This window comes from Pyrgilauda ruficollis, unplaced genomic scaffold, assembly GCF_017590135.1.
Source record: "Pyrgilauda ruficollis isolate IOZ18807 unplaced genomic scaffold, ASM1759013v1 scaffold11, whole genome shotgun sequence".
In the NCBI taxonomy this organism is placed as follows: Eukaryota; Metazoa; Chordata; class Aves; order Passeriformes; family Passeridae; genus Pyrgilauda; species Pyrgilauda ruficollis.
The window spans coordinates 859,383-879,180 of NW_024509210.1; the positions used below are offsets into that span (position 1 = coordinate 859,383).

A 19,798-nucleotide genomic window follows, 5' to 3' on the forward strand; every position below is an offset into this window, starting at 1 on the left:
TCATGAAAATCCAGTCTCTCCTGAAGAGAACTTGCATTGGGTATTTCTCCACTCAAAGAAATATCCATATTCACTCATTGACATTCTGCACAGGATGAGAGATTTCATGAAATGGGGTGGTTGCCTTTTTTAGAGCAATCTGACTCAATCATGAGATTGGTAGTTCTGCTGTGGGGTACCTGGAGCAGGTCATGGATACCTATCCATGTCTCATCCTCTCAAACCTGCTGAGTGAGCATTCTTCCCTGCATCCCCCTCTTTGGTGCTGGGATATTTTTGCTCACTTTAAGTAAAACTGACAATAGAAGTAAAGGGAATAAAAAACCCTGGTATTTTTATAGAAGCTGTTCTTACTGGACAAACAAAAGTTTTCATGGGAGTTACTTGATGGAGGATTTCAAATGGAGGAAGAGCTTCACTTTTGTTCATTTAGATTGGAAATGCTATTTTGTGAAAGATTCCAGCTTCTCTGTTTGCTGAGGGACATGATGGGAGGAAACATCCTCAAGCTGTGCCAGGGGAGGCTCAGCTTGGACAGCAGCAGGAATTTCTGCATGGAAAGGCTGCTCAGGCCTGGGCAGGAGTTGCCCAGGGAGGTTTGCAGGTGTCCCAGGAAGGCACACTGTGAGTGCTGGATGTGGCACTCAGTGCTCTGGGCTGGGGACAAGGTAGGAATGAGTGACAAGGTGGACTCCATGGTCTTGGGAGGTCTTTTCCAACCTCAGTTATTCTGGGATTCTGTAATTTTTGCCAAAACGCTTCTTCAAAGATCTTTGATGGTACCAGAGTTACCTGAGGAGGTATTGCTGCCTCTCAAGTGGGGCTAAAAGCAAGAGCCTTGTCTTTATTTCCACTTCCACGTACCCTGAACGAGCTCTTGGGCACTTTGCCTGCCCAGGATGGTGCTCTGACACTGGGCAGGTAGCAAGAATTCCATTAGAAGGGTGAAGCACATGGATGAGCTGATTTGTGATAGAAAACAAGGCTTTAAGTGCAGGAGGGCTGCAAAAGAATGGGAAGGATGGGTTGATTCAAGCACAAAAAATTGCAGGCAGAATTAGCTGTGGAAGAAATGGCTTGGAATACATAAACATGAGGATGTGGGTGGCAGGAAGGGCGTGGAAAAAGGCACCAGTGAGGGGCAGGTCAAGCAAAATGAAAGCTCTGAGCACTCAAGGAAGGACTAGAGGAATGTGATTGGAATATTGGAAGGACTTGGTGGAGATTAGAGCTCAGTTTAAAAAAGAGGAGACAAAATACGCTGAAGTGAGAGGCAGTTTTAGGTGCTTGAAGCTCAAATTTGTGTTCCTTCCGTTCCTTTGGCAGAGTTCTGGGTGGGAAGTTTGGGAAGACTCATGCATGGGAATGGTTAGGATTTGTGGGTGGGATGTTTGAGAGGACTCACAGGTTGGGAAGAGCCATGTGTGGGAATGATTGGGAAGAATTAGGGGTGGAATTTATGGGTTGGAAGGTTGGGAAAACTTGTGGGTGGGAATTGGTTACAGCAGCAGGACTGAGACTCAGTTCTGCAGGTGCTGGTGGTAGTTGGTGAGCAAGACCAAGAAATGGCCTTTTAGGGAGCAGGTTTATCATGTTAAATTGCCCAGAAATCATATAAAAATACCATTGATGTATCTGATGAATATGGCTTACCTGTCGTAAATTTAGAAACCATTAGCCCAGTATTTTCATTAATTAGATTTTTGGGTGTCTACAAAATTCCACTTGAGGGGGGGTCTGCTCCCAACACCTCCAAAAATCAGGCCCTTCCAAGGAATTTCACCCTGGATGGTCAAAAATGTGCCCTTTAAATCTGCTCTCCAGAAACACCCAACATAAGCAGTAAAACTCTGCAAGTTTGTGTCCAGGTCTCCTCCAGACTTTTTTTCCCCTCCCTCTTCCCACTCTGGCACATGAAAATGGGAAAAGCTGGGGATTCTGTTATCAGTCTGTAAATGATAAAAAGGTTGAGGTGTAAAGATAAATAAACAAACTCAGGTCAACACAACACCTTTGGAAAAAATCTCAAGCTTAACCAAATTTGAGGATTTGGATTAATTCCTCCGTTTTAGCTCCAGTCATTCCTGGTTTATACATACTTGGGATTAGAAGATCTGATAGTGAATGCAGGGCATTTTTGGGGTGATTTTGTCCCAGATTTGGGCTGGGATAGAATACCCAATACCTCCAGCTCTCCTGGAGATGTTTGAAAAATCCAAGATACATTTATCCCAAGGGAGATGCAGGAGAAGTTGGATGGGAAGCTCTTGGCATCCCCCAGCCTGCTGTTAGTTGAATTTGCAGCAGCAGAACATCTGGGATGAAAATTCCATGGTTTGGGGGGAGGTCTAAATATCAATTGAAAGTCTTGATTTAGAAAATTTTTGGGTTTTTTGGTGATGTATAAATGCACATTGCTTCTGATGGGGTGACACAAGGGATGAAAGTATCCTAACAAGTTTAGATGCCAGCATTGATAAGCTGTGACATGAATTTACCAAGGACTGTTCCACAAAATAAGGCAAAAATTGACAGATTAAACTACTGTAATAACAGGAGAGAAGCAAAACTTATTTGCTGAATAAAGCCCTTGCTAGCAAAGCTGGAAAACCATCAAAACCAACAAAAAAAAAAAATAAAGGAGGAAAAGAAAATTTTTATACCAGACTTCTTATTGCATTTTAGTTCATGTAGCTTATTCCCTGTTGGAAATTCCTCTGTCTTGTTGATGTGCTAAAAATGGATTCAGGCTGTGAGGATAATTCATCTGGGCACAGGCTGGCACCAGCACAGCCAGAAGAAAAATGGGCAAGCCACAAATGCTTCCAGTTTAATTATTCTGTTCCTTACCACAGGACAATCTTTAAGTCACAGCCAATGTCAAGCTGGGATAAAAGGGGTCCTGGGTGATGTTCTTGCAAAGCTGCCAAAATGTGGGCTGGAGAACAGGCTCTGCTTTTATTTGTTCATCTTCATGTGGTTCCTTTCCCTCTTGCAGACTCACTACGAGAGTGGAGAGTACATCATCCGCCAAGGGGCTCGAGGGGACACCTTCTTTATCATCAGCAAAGGAAAGGTGAGTTCACACCTTCCCAGGGCAAGGGGCTCCCAAAATCCCACTCCAGGCTCTCTCTCTCCCCTCCCGAGGCACAAATGTGCCAGCACTTGACATTTAATGGAGCTCCTTGGCTGGGTCAGGAAAGGAGGAGTGGCCTGAAGGGCTGAAAATTAAATTCCTTTCTTATTTGCACATGTGCTCCTGAGAAGCACTTTGGGGTGGAAACTGTTGTTGAGTCTCTGGGTAAATGACCACAAAACTCAATGTCTTTGAAATAAATCCTACAATACTCCATGATTTCTTTGCTAAGCATACCACTTCCAAGGCTGGCTTCCAGGCTTCATTCCCATGGCTCTTTCCTCCCAGCTTCTCCAAATAATAGAAAAGCAGGGATGTTAGACCTCTCTCCATAGAGGAAAAAAAGGTCTAAGTTTCTCTTCCACCGCTCACAGGGAAAATATTTTTGACCTCTTTTCCCATAAAATGCTGATGGGATTTTATAGATCAAGTTTCTTCCTTCTATTCAACAATTATTTATAATTTTTTTAGCCTGCCTAATACACTTGAGAGACACTTGGCTTCTTTCCACGTAGCAGAATGGAGATTTTGGAGGGAATACACAGTGAGTTCCAGCTGCCAACTCGTTTTCCAGCATCATCTTCCACTTTCTGGGAGCCAGTTTTTATTGTAAGACAAAAAATGGTCTTTTTCAGACCAATAAAAGTATAATGGAGAAGTTTTTGAAATGAAGTTAATCAGAGCCTGCAGAAACGGAAAAAATGGTCTTTTTCAGACCAATAAGAGTATCATGGAGTTTTTGAAATGAAGTTAATCAGAGCCTGCAGAAACCCAAGTTTGTTGGTTTGATGCCCTTTCACTTCCCTTCACTCAGAAATAATATTCCCTCTTTTCTCAGAGTATGGACAATCATGAGCCAAGCTTCAAATCCTTTTTCTTTCGCCATTGTTTCATGGGGAAAAATATGGGGATGGTGCATCTCCCTCCCATAACAAGTGTTTGGAGCTGTGTTGGCCACTGAGGCTTTTGCCCCACTTGGTCAGGTGGATCCCATCCCTTCCCAGCAGCACAGAATCCTGGAATGGCCTGGGTGGAAGGGACCTTAGAGCCCACCCAGTGCCACTCCTGCCATGGGCAGGGACACCTTCCACTGTCCCAGGCTGCTCCAAGCCCCAAAGTCCAGCCTGGCCTTGGGCACTGCCAGGGATCCAGGGGCAGCCACAGCTGCTCTGGGCACCCTGTGCCAGGGCCTGCCCACCCTGCCAGGGAACAATTCCTAATTCCCAAAATCCCATCCATCCCTGCTCTCTGGCAGTGGAAGCCATTCCCTGTGTCCTGTCCCTCCATCCCTTGTCCCCAGTCCCTCTCCAGCTCTCCTGGAGCCCCTTTAGGCCCTGGCAGGGGCTCTGAGCTCTGCCTGGAGCCTTCTCCTCTCCAGGTGAGCACCCCCAGCTCTCCCAGACTGATTCCAGAGGGGCTCCAGCCCTGGGAACAACTCCGTGGTTCTTCTGGACTCATTCCAACATTCCTCAAGCTTCAAAGAAATGTAAAAACCGAATACCAGTTGTTGGCCTGCAGCCCTTGACCCTCACCCAGATGATGGAGAAAACCTCCCATGGCCTTGGCCACTGCTCCAGATCCCTGGACTCTTCCTGGAGCAGCTCCTTGGCTTTGGCCCTGGCCTCTGCTCCTTTATCTTGCTGTGACAGCTGCAGGCCAGAAAAAGGGAGCTAAAATAAAACAAGGCACTGGGACTTGCTAAAAAATTCCCAGACTCTCAGCTGGAACCTGATGGCTTGACAGGAATTCCCACAGGGATAGTTAAATCCTGCCCAGTTTTCTCTTCCAAGCTTATTGCTTTGGAAAAGAGACACCAGTGGCTGATGGGTGGATGGAGCAGGAGAGAGTTTAATTTTAATGCCTGGCATAGGATGGATGTAATAATTAATCCATGCTAAGGATACAGCCTTGGATAGTGGCTCAGCAGTGAAACACAGAATAAATTACAACAAAATAATACAGGAGTTTAGAGTCAGTGTGTGCTGCCTGGCACCTGCAGAAGCTGGAGCACATCACCTCCCATGTCCTGTGGTAAAACTTGACTCAGGCAGCTCAGCAAGGCAGGAAAATGCTGGCAGCAGCTCCTGCTCCTGGGAGCACACCTGCACTGTCTGCAGTCAGCGTGAGCAGGATCAGTGAGAGCTCCTTACGGAATGTCTGCCATGCCTGTCACGTCAGAGTGTCTGGAGTCACACAGAGTCATGGAATTATTTGGATTGAAAGGACCTTAAAGCCCATCCAGTGCCACCCCTGCCATGGCAGGGACACCTCCCACTGTCCCAGGCTGCTCCAAGCCCCAATGTCCAACCTGGCCTTGGGCACTGCCAGGGATCCCAAGGCAGCCAGAGCTTCTCTGGGCACCCTGTGCCAGTGCCTGCCCACCCTCCCAGGGAACAATTCCTAATTCCCAATATCCCATCCATCCCTGCCCTCTGGCAGTGGAAATCCATTTCCTGTGTCCTGTCCCTCCATCCTTTGTCCCAAGTAATTCTCCAGCTCCCTTCTACCTTTATGCCCTGGAATTCTGCTCTATGGTCTCCCTGGAGCCTTCTGTTCTCCAGGCTGAAGTGAGCAGAGATAATTTTTTACATTTCTGAGCCCATTACTCCTCTCAGAATATTGAGAAAACTTCTGCTCTTCCAGCTCATCCTCCACTGATAATTCTTTTTAGGACCAAATTCCTTTTTCCCTTCTTTCCTGTCAGCTCCATCCACCCCACTTCACCCCACTCCTGAGCTCCTTTAGTGCATTTATTTTAACTTGTTTCCTCAAGTTCTACCAAGCAGAAATCAAAGTGATTTCCAAATATGCTGTGTGCTGGAATCTGTGGAATAATAATGGAAGGAAATGGCTCATTCCCTTCTGCTTGAGAAGTGCTGCTTGCCTTTATCCAGAGGCAGCATGGCCTTGCTGTGTCATTTCCCACCCTTTTCCTTTTAAAACCCACAGTTTAATGCAGGTTCCCCACTGGAGGCTGTCTCAGAGCTTTGAACCTGGTAGAAGTCACTCTGTCCAAATCTCTGAACACTCTTTGCTTGGGATCACTGGAAGTCATGGAAAACGGGCTGAAATCTCATTGAAGTTCCCTCTGTTTGTCCAGGGCTGTTCCTGGCTCATCCATCCCACAATCCCTGCCCTTCCATGAGTCAGTGGAGGTGTTCAGCACCGTGTGCTGTTCATTAACCTCACAAACCCACTGGTTCTGCCACCCCTTAAAGAGCTGGGAGAAGGTGCAGGCCACAAGTGTAAATTTAATAGGGAAATTACACCGGGATATCACTGAATCCAAAAGGATGTGCCTGACATCCCACCTTTTAGCTTTGGGAATTTCCACGTGCAAATGCTCTGGTTAAAAATACGGAAATATTTGATTTCTGCTTCAGCTGGAGTTGTCCCCTCCCTGAACGGGAAAGCAGAGTCACACTTCATCCTGCAGTGCCCCAAACTGGTTCACTTCAGTTGTGTCAAAATGGTGGTGATTTGTGTTCTTCCTGTCCCTTCAGGGAACTTGGGAATGCTGGGAACCATGTGGAACAAAGCTAATGGAAGCTTAGGCCATAGATGATAGATACACAGCAAATTTTTTGGAATTTTATTCTCCTGTGACTGTGCTTGTGCAGCCAACTTGCCGTTTAGAATTGAAAACTTTCCAAAGAATCCAAAGCTGTGTGTTTTTGCAGGAGTAGTAGGAAAAATCACCGCTCATTTTCTTGGATGGTTGGTTGGTGATGACAAGGGAAGAGTGCAGGACTTTGGGGAATTACATGGTTCCCAGAGGAGCCTTTCCTGACAGATCCAGGAGGTGACAAATTCCCCTTTGAACAAAGAGGTTTTAGCTGTTAATTAACAATTCCCTGAATCCTGTGGGGTTTTGGCTTTTCCACAGGTGAATGTCACCCGGGAGGACTCTCCCAGTGAAGATCCCGTCTTTCTCCGCACTCTGGGGAAGGGGGATTGGTTTGGAGAAAAAGCCCTCCAAGGGTAAGTACTCCTTATGAAGTATTTATTGAATTTTGATATTTTCTCCAGGATTTTTGCAGCTTTCAGGTGGTTCTGGCCGTCTGGGAGGAGATTGGGAGTGGATTTATTCTTTTGGAATCACTGGATTTGTGTTAGGAGTCTCCACCTCAGTGGGAAATGGGCTTGTTCTGCACTTGAGCAACCAAATGTAGACCTTCCTTTGCTTGTGGACATCAAAAATTAGTTTATCTTCACGCTTCCTTCCCTAAACATCCATTGGAAGCTCAAAGAGTTTGATTTTTGCAACTCTGGAGTGTTATTCCTATATGGAAAAAGATAACTGTGGTCATCCTGATGGTGTGGATGGCTGAAAGCAGGGAAGTTTGGGGGGTTCAAATTGCCATGCTGTATTTATATGAGATTTTGGAGGCAGAAATTGGATGTAAGTGAGCACTTCTGTATAAACATTTTTCTTTGGAGATGAGCTAAAAGGAGAGAAACTGAAAATCCATATTCAGCCTAGAAAAATAGGCTTCATTAAGACAGGAATTTGGGACACTCATTCATCTTCATGGATAAACATCTTTTCCTGGGGGTTTGTCTGGGTGCCAGAGCTCTTGGGCTTTTTTTGGGATGCTGTGCTAACATCCTTGTCCCCTGTAAAAGGTGGCAGTATATTTGAAGGCCAAATTTCCTTGCACTTTTTGGCAGCCAGAGACGTATCAGTCACCTCAAATCTATGAATCTCTTCCTTAATTACAAAATATTGTAATTATTGAACAAATATCCTGATTTTGATTCTGTCCCTGCATAGCCCTGATGAGACAGAGCATCCCCATGGGTGGGAATTCCTTGGCATTTCAAATAGAGTAGTTTGAGATTGGTTAATTTGCAATACTTGGCATACATTTGAATATTCAATATGGAAATAGAAACTTAATTATTTGAGAGGATGTTCTCAGCATGCAGGGAAAGCACAATCCTGCTATCCCTGGCAGTGTTCAAAGGCTGGACAGGGCTTGGAGCAGCCTGGGACAGTGGCAGGAGTCCCTGTCGTGGCAGGGGTGACACTGGATGGGCCCTTCCAACCCAAATCACTCTGTGATAATTTTTTTTTTTTTTGCTAGAGAATTCCTCCAGAACCATCTCTCCAATTTGCTGATAATCACAGGAGTCTTACAAGGAAATTTAAATGGAATAATGTGTAAATATTGTATTGTAAACATTTGGTAGCTCTATAAATTGCTAATTAATGAGTTTCTGTCAGGATTGTTTGAGACATCTCTGTTTGGCCACTTGGGAAACCTTTAGGATGATTCCACTGCTGTAAAATACAGCTATGGCTGAGAGCTTGAGATAAAATGGAATTTTTACTCTATTTTCTTTCCTTTTTTATCTTTGATTAATTTTTTAGAACTTTACCAGGGCCTTAGCAATACTTGGCATCCCAGAATGGTTTGGGTTTGGTCCCTTACAGACCAAGGGACACTTTATTAAAACCTGATATATTTTGTGTGTGCAGAATAAAACAAGAGCTACAAATCATTTCTTCATTAAGATAGAAAATAATGCAGCAATGCAGCCTAGCAGGAGCTGGGATAACAAATCCCTCCCAGCAATATGTCCCTGACAGAGCCATCAGGGACTGATGTGCATTATCCCATTTTCCATGCTCACAGCAGATGGCACCCATTAGTTGCCAGTATCCCATTGCACACTGGCAGAGCAAGTCTTGAAATGATGATCCACATCCTCTCCCAGGCCCCCTCGTACCTTCCTGGCTAATTGGAGGCAGCAGATGGATAATTTGCAGTCTAGCATAACATAATTTATGGTGCTCCACCATCAGGTGTTGTTTTCTTCATTGCAAAGAAACATTTATTATGTAACAGCATTTATCAACATAATAACATAATATCAAGATTTATTATAAAACAAGAATTATTTCTGTCAGCAGGGAAATAAAGTTCCTTCAAACCAGCACGGGGAGAGAACTCAATGCATCTCAGGTGCTAAACTCAGTAATAATTCAATGTGAATAACTCAGTGTGGCTCAGGTACTAAAACTGGCTGATAAATTAGGGCGTGCTGCCTTGCTGGCCTCACATGGCTGGATCTTGCTCCAGAACATCTGGAGCACACCACAGCCCCTTCCAGAGGGATGTTTTGGGAGGAGCCATCCATCCCATTGGATGGAAAATGTGGTTTAAGCCTGTGGCAGGGATGATGGGGGAAGAAAAAGACAAAGAGCAGATCTTTAGGAAAATGAGGGTTCTGAGCACCCTGGGATAGTGGAAGGTGTCTCTGCTCAAGGCAGGGGGTGGAATGGGGTGGGCTTTAAGGACCCTTCCAACTCAAACCAGTCTGGGATTCCATGCAGGCATCCTTCCTGCTGCATATTCCATCATATATTGGATTTACATGGGGCTACGGGTTTGGGTGATGTAGGTTACATCTGGTTCTGGGATTCAGGAGGAGTTCTGGACCTGGAGCAGTGGACAAGGGCAGGGGGCTGATGTTTGGAGAGCTGGTGATGGAGCAGGAGAGGGAGGGGTTTGATAGAAATATTCATAGTTTGGTTCATAAGGCTTTGAGCAAACTGGCCAAGTCTTGAGGTCCAGCTGGGATTTTAAGGTGAGTGCTTTTAAAAAAGGGGTCCCTAAACATTCCTGGGCAGTGGCAAAACAGGAAGAATATGGGTGGGTAGCCCAAGCTGAAGCTGAGACAGGGCCTCCACAACATGTGTGTGTCCACTGGATGTATTTATGTATAAATATAAATATGAGGGTGTATCCTACTGAGAAAAGCAATGGGAATATGGATTATTTAAACCTACAGGAATAGCACAAAGTTATAACAAACGTATTTTATGTTTTAGCATGAGAAGAGCAGCTGGTTTTAAGGCCGTTTTATTGCACTTGTAGGAGGAGATTTTTAATGCTGTTTTAGTCTAAAAACCGCTGAGTTTGTTCACTTGCCCTGTGGGCTGTCCTGAAAAATAAGGAAGTTATTTGCTCTGTGGGGAAGGACTTGGGGGACACCAAGCTGTCCTGGGCCCCTCAGCCAGCCTGTGACTTGTATGGATTATCTTAAGGCATGGCATATGGAAAAGGTGTGGGAGTTTGGGAAGCTGTCCCTCCACCATGGTCATGGCAGTTCAGGTCATGGATGGAACTGCTGGAGGAAGCTCCTGTTTGACACTGAGAGCCCCCAGGCAAAGAGTGCCCTCCCATCATCCTGCTGCTTTGTAAAGACTAAAATACACATTTTTTTAAAATTGATTCTTTGCAAAATGTGTTTGTGGTGTGTAGGAAGAAGAAGGAATTGTGGTCTTTGGGTTGTGCAGGAGGTTCTTTGCCCTGGTGACACCAGCAGTGATAACTGGGACTGATTTAGATCTGTTTTTTTTTGTTACATTCTTGATCTGAAAATGAAAATGGTAGTAGCTGGTCCTCCTGGGACAACACATCTGCTTCCAAGAAAATTTGTGCTATTTCCCATTTACATCTCCATTTCTGGTAGTTATTTTCTCTAAGTTACAGAAATCAGCTCTCCTCTACTTGTCCCAAATCCCTGGGGCATGATTTGTGCCCTGATAATTTCCTGGAACAATAAAACAATATCCATGGATATGGGTAGGTATGTCAACAGGACAATTTGTGTTCTGACCATGGCAGAAACCTGACACCATATTTCCCACCTGAAACAGTGGGAGTTGCTCTGATGGATGTTGACGTCAATGACTAGAAAAGCATGGGAATGCACATGGGAAATATCACATCAGGAATAATCCAATCAGGATTGCAGCTGGTGATGTCAGAGCTCTCTTTATTCAGAAGTTCATGTCGGAGCTGAATTTAATGCCAAAAGCTTTTTAAAAGGCTGAGAACTAGACATCAATAGAAGTAGGACTTTGTTCCTTTTCTTATAGAGGGTTTTTCTTGAGTCTGACTCCAAAATTAATTATTTTTTATTAAATCTATATTAATTCTGTAAGAGGTGCTGGGATCACCCCACTCCTGCTCCTCTGCTCCCTGCTCTAATTCCCACTTTCCTTCTGTGTCCTTCAGTGATGCCACTGCTGGACTGACCTGACCTTTCCATTGCTCCTTTTCCCAAGGAATAACTGAAAAGCTCAGTGTTTCTTTGAAAACTTCATAACCCAAATCTAGAAGCCTTTGAGGTGCCCCACCTTACTGTCCTGCTCTCTCCTTTTATTTCCTCTCCAGCTTTTTTCAAGTTTCTTGGCTGTCTTGGAAAGGAGCCCTTTTCCCTTTTTTTTCCCTTTTCCCTTTTTTTTTCCCTTTTCCCTTCCTCTCTGTAGCTTTTATGGGCTGAATCCTTTTCCAATGTCCTCAAACTGACCTTCCCAGGAATAATGAGGGTTATACCCCATTTTCATGGGACACCTTCCTTGCCATGCCCTGCTCCCACTGAAACCTTCTCATCTGCTGCCCTATGAACCTCATTGTCCTGACTTTTCCAGGGAAAAGAGAGTGGAATGGAGAATTGGAAATATTTGTCACTCTGGGACACAGAGGCAGGCACACAAATGTAAATGTGGCAGGAATTTCATCTCAGGGTGACATTTCCAGAGGTATATATGTGAATAAAAGATGTATTTATCCTATAGGATAAAAATAGGAAAATTCCATTGTAATTCCTATTTCTTCAAGGAGAACCACAGCTCCTTCTGTTGCAATCTCTGTGTTTTTGGAAAAAGGCATCCAACCATCAAAAAGTGTTGGGAAGGGGCTTGAGAAGCAGCAAAATTCTGGTGTAGGAAAGCAGATGGAATTTGTGATGGGAAAGGGCTGGAAAAATGGGCTGTGGGGTGGAAGGACAATGAGGAAAGATTCCCTCCTGGGTTGGTTCCTCTTGGCATGAAGCCATTCCTTGGTCACAATGCTGAGACATTCCCTGTTCCCAGTTTGGAAGAGTAGAAAAGAGAATTAAAAGCATCCATGCAGTAGGAATGCAGTCCAGGATAATGCAGTTTTCCAGCCAGGAGCTCCATGGAGATGTACCCGTATGTAGAGACCACCATAAAATGGAAGCAGTGCTTCAGGTGTTGATGTGCAGGAGAATGAATAAAAACAACCCCAATAGAATAATAAACCCAACCTTCTAACTCTGGCAAGTTGAGAAGCATTTTTGCCACCCTTATCGCTAAATACTGGGGTTTTTTCCATAAATCCAGGGTGTTTTTCCCCTATTTCCCAACACCTGTGCTCTCTGTGTATCCCATGGACTGTGGATCTGACACATGGTCTCCAAGGACTGGCTGGAATTTTTGTCATCCATTATCTCAGATGCTTTTTACACTTCTTGCAAGCACTGGGTGATCTCAGAAGATCTTTCAGCCTTTATTTCCCTTTCCCTGCCAAGGAGGTGGGAGCCCTGATGGATTTAGATCCATCCCTGATGGATTTAGATCCATTGCCCTGAGGCACAGGAAGCTTTTCCAGGTTTTGGAAAAGCTGTTGGCAATTCCCTGAAACAAAACCCTCCCAGAGGCTTTGGAGGGCGAGAGCTCCAAAGCTGGGACAGCTGCAAGTGGAGAGGCAAAGTGACACGGGGATGGTGTCACCATCTGCTCCCCTCAGGGCTGGAGCTCCTCCTGTGGCAGCTGGGCCTTGGAGCTGATTGATCTCCTGAGGACACCCCATGGCAAAAATTCAATTAAATGGTGGAAAATATGGCCCTGCCCTGCCCAGGCTGCTGTTGGGGTGGCCTGGCCTCAACGCCCTCAGCTCAAGAACAGATGGAGGAGGTTTATGATTGCAAAATTGTGGAATTTCCATCAGGCCCTTTGTGGTTTGTTTGATTCCAGTGTTACAAGCACGATGGATTTGCTTCCCTTCCTCCAAGTCAGGCCCTTCTCCCAGGTACCAAGCAACAGGAGAAGAAGAAATGGCCAGAGGAGGTTCAGGCTGAACATCAGGAGCAATTTCTTCACCACAAGGGTTATAAAGCATTGGAACCGAGCACCTAGGGAAATGGTAGAATCCCCAAAAGGCATAATCCTAGCATGGTCTGGAAGTGTCCAAGGCTTGGAGCACGCTGGGATAGTCAAAGATGTCCCTGCATGTGTCAGAAGGTTGGGACAAGATGAGCTTTAAGATTTCAGCCCAAACCATCCTGGAATTCTGTGCTGATTTCCATGATTTTGGGCCTTTTTTTTGCCAATATATGAAAGAATGAGATGGGAAGGACATTTCCCAGAGGGCAGAGCAAGGTGTGGTGGCTCTCACAGCATTCTGCTTGGGAGCACTGCACAGGAATGAACTGATATTATTGTCTCTTCCTGCCTAAAATCACAACACAGAATGGATTCTCCCAAAGCTCCATAAACGTGGCATTTCCAGCACCCAGAGTTAATTGCTGACCAACATCCTGAACCAGAGCTGCAGCTTTAATCATTTCTGATCCTTGCTGGGTTGAATATCCTCAGGCAGTTTTTAAATCTTCCTTTTCCTCCTGCTCACTTTAAAGTGTGGCACTAATTGCCACAGTAGGTTGGGGCTTTTAATGGTGCTTGTTTGGTTTTTTTGCCTTTTTGGATGAGCTATCTGCTGCTTGAGGCCATTCCAATCCAAGTTCTCAGATGTGCAGTTGACTTGTTGATTTTTAGAGTCTGTTGTCTGAGATTATACATGTGGCAACAAGCCAGGTGAAGCCAATTTTCCTCTACTGTCTTTACATTTTCTGGCACATTTAGTGACTTGTGAAGATCTCTGGAAGGTGTCCCTGCCCATGGTGAGGCAGCTGGAAGTACATGATCTCCCTTCCAGCTCAAACCATTCTGGGATCTTCTGAACTCAGCCCAACTTTTTCATTAACAAGAATCATAATTTTTATAGAAAAGAAAATGCTGTGTCTTAAAACTGTTGTAATATATTTCTATATAAATATCATGTACATAAAATATTATATTGAGGTTTAGAGCTGGAGCTCAGCACCCACAGTGCAATTCTGTGTTCTGACAAACAGCTCAGTTTATAATCTCAAGGTTTTTCCTAATTTTTGTGCAGAGAGTTGGTACCAGCTTAGGCTGGTCAAAGAGATCCTCATGGAAACACCTCTGGTTCTGAAGGGATGGGGATGGTCAGGAATGAAAGGCTGGTGCACAGAAATTTACCTTGCTTTTTCATTTATTTTCTAAGAAAAAAAAAGAAACTGAATATCAGAATCATTGAGTGGTTTCAGTGGGAAGGGAACTTAAAGATTGAAAATCCCACCCCTGCCATGGGCAGGGACACCTTCCACTGTCCCAGGCTGCTCCAAGCCCCAAAGTCCAGCCTGGCCTTGGGCACTGCCAGGGATCCACGGGCAGCCACAGCTGCTCTGGGCACCCTGTGCCAGGGCCTGCCCACCCTGCCAGGGAACAATTCCTTCCCAATAACTGACCTAAATTTCCCCTCTGTCTTTTTGAAGCCATTCCCCCTTGTCCTAGCACTCCATCCTTTGTCCAAAATCTCTCTCCACCTTCCCTGTCGTCCTCTTCGGGCACTGGAAGGACGCAGTGAGGTCACCCCAAAACTTCCCTTCTCTTTGTTGAACAATCCCAATTCTCTCAGCTTTTTAATGTCTGCCTTTAAAATATTTTTATCAACCCAAATCTCCCTCAGGGAAAAAGAGCCATTAGGAGAGAAGGTCCCTTCCGACCCAAGCCTTTCTAGGAGTCTAAAAAATCAGAGTTTTACTACTCTTCTCCTCACAAAAAGGGCATGAATAATTTGTGTAGGGAAGCTACACTCGGACCCAACTTGATGACTCAAATGTAGTTAGTAAATAATCAAGAGGTTTGGAGTCTTAAAGACAATTGCTGGTTTAGAAAATCACAGCTTATGAATTGTTCTTGCTTTTCTCCAACTGAGTCATAGCCCAGGAACTCAAATTGGTTTTGGATTTTTTTCCTTTGAAGATGTTGTCTAAAGACCAGAGACAGTATTCTTCCTGTTGAGTTAAAAAAAAAAAAAAATTAAAAACAGTATATATTTAATGTTGGGCAAGCAGAGTCTGCCAGATGGAGGAAGGAAGGCAGAATTCCAGGGGTCTGGGGCAAAGCAGCACTACAGAAGGTTTATAGTTACCCATATATTTGCTCTTGCTGCAGTGAACACCTCCAAAAATTTTTCCAATATCTTTCTTCTTCTGTGTTCCTTCAGAGCCTGAAAAAAAAAAAAAAATTGCTGCACTAAGGAATGCATAGGAAATAATAAACATTACTGCTATTTATTAGCTTAGAAAGCTGCTGGAGCACCATTCACATCAAAAGAATATGGTTTTAATTTATGAAATTTTTTAAGTAGTACAATTTGGAGGATTTATTTTCCTGTCTGAAGTGGGATGAGTGGAATGGGTGCTGATGGAAGAGATTTCAGGGGTCAAATCTGGTTCTTGCTTCCTGGAAAGAGCAAAACCCTGGGACTGCACTTTGTGTTTCCCATCTGGAAGGTGTGAAACAGCCTGGCAGGGCTGAAGGCTCCAAACTCTTCTATTTTCCCTTTTTTTCATGATTTTTTGCAGGTAATTCCTGTGTTGTGCAAAAGGAAAAAAGGAAACAATGGGGGGGAAAAAAATTCCCACGTGATTTTTGTCCTGCAGCAATACCTTGCTGTCAATAATAACCATCAACTATTAGATCCAAATGTTTTATCCTAGAATTTCAAAATGAGAATATTTGTGTCAAAATGATGGTTAGGAAAAATGTTTCTAGTTGGGGAAAAAATGCATGCTCTGAAATAAATGTATTTTTAATGAGAGGAGAGAAAAACCCCTGAACAAGAGTTCCAGTGAGGAAATCACACATTTTTCCTGGTAAAATGCTTCCATCAAAATACTCCCCCCAGCTCTGTTCAAGTTTGTAAGCATTAAGTGGAACTGAGGAATGCAGCAGTGAATTTGAATTCTCTTAACTTCCTTTAAAAAAAAAAACAACAAACCAAACCAACACCCAAACAAGTGAAGATGCCTATGAGGGATGCAGGAGTAGGAATTAATTAATGGGATGTAGACAGGATAATCCATGTCAGCAAACCCTTGGAGCAGGTTTGCAACAAGATGGAACTGAAGAGGGGAAAAGAGAGCAAAAAACAGGATATCAGCTTGAAATTTCTAGCTAAATTTACAACGGCACCTTGTGATGTGGCTCCTGTTCAAATCTCCTTTTCTACCCAGGATGGATTTGGGTTTGTGTGTCAGGCTTTGGAACTCCATTTAAAATTTCTGTAATTTATTAAGTTTAGCAAATTAAGGGAGTTTTCTGCACGGCAACCTAGAATTGGGATGCAGGACCCACTCATTATAAGGCACCATTGTAATTAAATGTTCAGGCCTGTGCTTTATAAATAATCAAATGTTCTCTATTAGAGCCCTATTAAAATAATTCCCCCTCTAAAATACAGAATAATATCAGCTCATGCCTTGCATTTTGCTTGCTGTAATTTAAACATGAAGGCGAAGGGACCAAAGGAAACAGGTTGCACCAGGAGAGGTTTAGGTTGGATATCAAGGAAAATTTCTCCACCAAAATGTTGTCAAGCACTGGGACAGGCACCCGTGGCAGTGGTGGGATCAGCATTCCTGGAGAGATTTAAAAGATGTGTGGAGGTGGCACTTGGGGTCATGGGGCAGTGGTGGCATTAAAGCCCATCCAGTGCCACCCCTGCCATGACAGGGACACCTTCCATTGTCTCAGGGTGCTCCAAGCCCCAATGTCCAACCTGGCCTTGGGCACTGCCAGGGATCCAGGGACAGCCACAGCTGCTCTGGGCACCCTGTGCCAGGGCCTGCCCACCCTGCCAGGGAAGGATTTATTCCCAATATCCCATCTAAATTTCCCCTTTGTCAATGTGAACCCATTCCCCTTGTTCTGTCCCCCCATTCCTTGTTCCCACTCCCTTTCCATCTCCCTTGGAGCCTCTTTAGGCACTGGCAGGGGCTCAGGCAGTGATACCAACAAGGGAACAATGTGGGAATAATCCTGATTTATTTATGGTTGCTGTTCCCCTCACCCTCCCTCCCTAAACACCCAGATTTTCATAGCCTGAGTACTATTCCTGTACTGTATGCATTCCTATTTCTTTACAGCCATCACTCTACCAGTCCCCTGCTTTGAATTTAATGATTATTAACATCAATTTTAAGTCTCATAGTGGATCATTTTACCCATGTCCAGACTTGGCACAGGGGCTGTTCATGCTGGTGATGGCAGATCAGGCTCCAACAGCTCCACTTTCAGTGGCAGCCTCTGATCTCATTTTGAGTTGCCCTGGCTGTTGACACAAAAGATACACTTAAGCTTTTAATTCCCTGGTGCATTCCAACAGATTCCTGTTGTCCCCACCTGTCCCTGTGCGGTGTCACTGTGACTTCAAACAGGGGCCTGGAGCCAGCCTGGCCACTGGGATCTTGGAGAGCAGCAAGGCTGGCTGGGAATACCCACCCTGAGAGGGGTAACATTTAAAAGTAGTGAACTGTGTTATCACTACCCAAATTTGGGTGTTAATTTAGGTGAGGGCACAGCCTGAGCACGGCTCTTGTGAGAGGCAGCGCTCCCGTGACAGCGCCAGGATTGGTGTGAGGAGCTGGGGCTTCCTTTGGGTTTGGCTCCCAGAAGTGGGGTTTGGGGAAGGTTTTGCTCTTAGGAGAGCCTGGTTTTTATTGTAAAGTCCATGTGGGCTAGACCCAGAGTCCCTTTTTGCTGCACACTGAGGGGTGGGGTTGTTTGTTTAGGAGTGCTCCCCTTAGGGCTTAATGACCCACTCACGTTTTGTTAGGCTGAACCACGTTGTCATTAATCCTCCTGAAGCCTTGGAGTGACTCCCTAGAACAGAGGCTAGACAAGAGTAACAGAATAAAAGCAGATTTTTATTAAAGGTCTTCAATAGATACACCTTGGGCAGTCAAAAGCCTCCATGAGGCTACACCCAAGATGGACAATGGTCATGAGTTTTTCAGACAATTAAAAGTTTGGTCCATTTACATATTGTGTTAATCCTTCACTTACAGCTTCAGGTAATGAAGTCATTTACCCCCAGTTTGCTTCCCCCAACTTGCTTTTATTTATACTTTTTGGGGCCTGAGGCTGTCCTTGGATCTCAGGCCTAGGGGGATTGAAGTAAAGCCGTTCCTAAAAAAACCCCAGGACCACCCAATCCATTTTTGGAGGGTTGTCAGCGGAATTCAGAGCTGCCAGCTATGACCTTCTCTTGGCACCCCCAGCTTCTTTCTTCCTACATGTGATGGAAGAGTTGTGTTGATTCTCCAGCCTCCCTTGGGGATTACAGGGTTTTGTTTCCTCTACCACCCAATCCATTTTTGGAGGGTTGTCAGCGGAATTCAGAGCTGCCAGCTATGACCTTCTCTTGGCACCCCCAGCTTCTTTCTTCCTACATGTGATGGAAGAGTTGTGTTGATTCTCCAGCCTCCCTTGGGGATTACAGGGTTTTGTTTCCTCTTTTTTGTCTGTTTTTTTTTTTTTTGGTCGTTTTTTTTCTCTCTTCACTGAACTTTCAGCCCATTTCCTCTCTCCTGATGTCTCACAGCTCATTTCTAGATTTGCCTCTCTTCCAGCAAGAGGGTTCTCGATATAGAAAGTCTCAAGATTTCCGTGTGGCAAAACCCTCCAGAGGTTTTCTGGCTGGATACTGTGAGGCTGCTCTGGAATTGCTGTTATCTGTCAGGATTGCTTTGACCCTTTAGTTTGGGTCCTGACTCCTCACTTTTCTTGCCTCAAACCCCAACTCTTCCTCTTTGCCTCCGTGACCTGCCTCCATCCAACCTTTCCACTGGTGATTTTGACATCCCACCCCCATTTATTGCACTCTAAAAAGTATCCTGAGGCTTCTTCCAGAAGCTCATGAACGTGGGAGAAATTCCCAGTAAAGACCCACAGAGCTGCCCAGGCTTTGAGATGCCCTAAAAAGTGCAGATTAGCTGTCAATAATTAAATTTCCTGTATTCATTTCTTTAAATTTATGCTTGTCACCGAGGTCTCTGCAGGCTTTTGCTGTTTGGAGCAAGGTGTCAGTGATTCTCCCAGGAATTTCACCACAGATTGTTCCAAATCCAAAAGGAGGGGTGGGAATTGTTGAGTTGCGCGTCTTGGATGGAACAGACTTTGAGTTGCGCGTCTTGGATGGAACAGACTTTTTCAGAGGTTTAGCTGTGTTTATATTCAATAAAAAAAAAAAAAAAAGGGATAAGTTCATTTAAAACCACTAAAGCTGTGGGCAACCTTCATCTCAATTTAATCTTGGGTTTGTTCAGGCTGAAAAAGTGGTGTAGGGTTATGTGGCAGAACTTCTCTAATGAAGCAATTTCACTCTGGCTGCTGAAGGGGCTGGCAGAGATTTAAATTCATCAAATTTTTTTATATTTAATTTTCCCCCCCCTCAGCCCCTGGGTGTGTAAAATCCAGTTCTTGATTCCTGAAGTCTAAAGTTGTAAATTACACATCCTTAAGGCACCTGCTAAATTCCATTATGTCCGCAGTCAGACTGTAATGAAATGAAAGGCTGGCAGTTGTAGAATTGAGAAGAAACTGGAAGGTTTTAGAGTTTTATACAGAACATGATCTTATAAAGATGAAAATTACTATTACAGGAGGTTACTCAGCATTTGTCCTAGGTGCTGGTTTATTTTCTCATCCCACAGTATAATTTTGGATATAAAATATTTGGGAACTTCACCCCC

At 44.5% G+C, this 19,798-nt stretch overlaps 1 protein-coding gene across 3 annotated transcripts in view; it reads left to right on the forward strand.

Annotated features, from left to right (window-relative positions):
- PRKG1 (protein kinase cGMP-dependent 1) overlaps nucleotides 1-19,798 on the forward strand; it is a 353,067-nt gene that overhangs the window by 259,897 nt on the left and 73,372 nt on the right. For all 3 annotated transcript variants that reach the window (XR_005955720.1, XM_041474557.1, XM_041474547.1), the window contains exons 6-7: nucleotides 2,999-3,076; nucleotides 7,023-7,117. Coding sequence is in view for 2 of the 3 variants with exons in the window: in XM_041474557.1 (XP_041330491.1) it covers nucleotides 2,999-3,076; nucleotides 7,023-7,117 (173 nt within the window). In the remaining variant the exon portion in view is untranslated. The remainder of the gene's footprint in view (nucleotides 1-2,998; nucleotides 3,077-7,022; nucleotides 7,118-19,798) is intronic.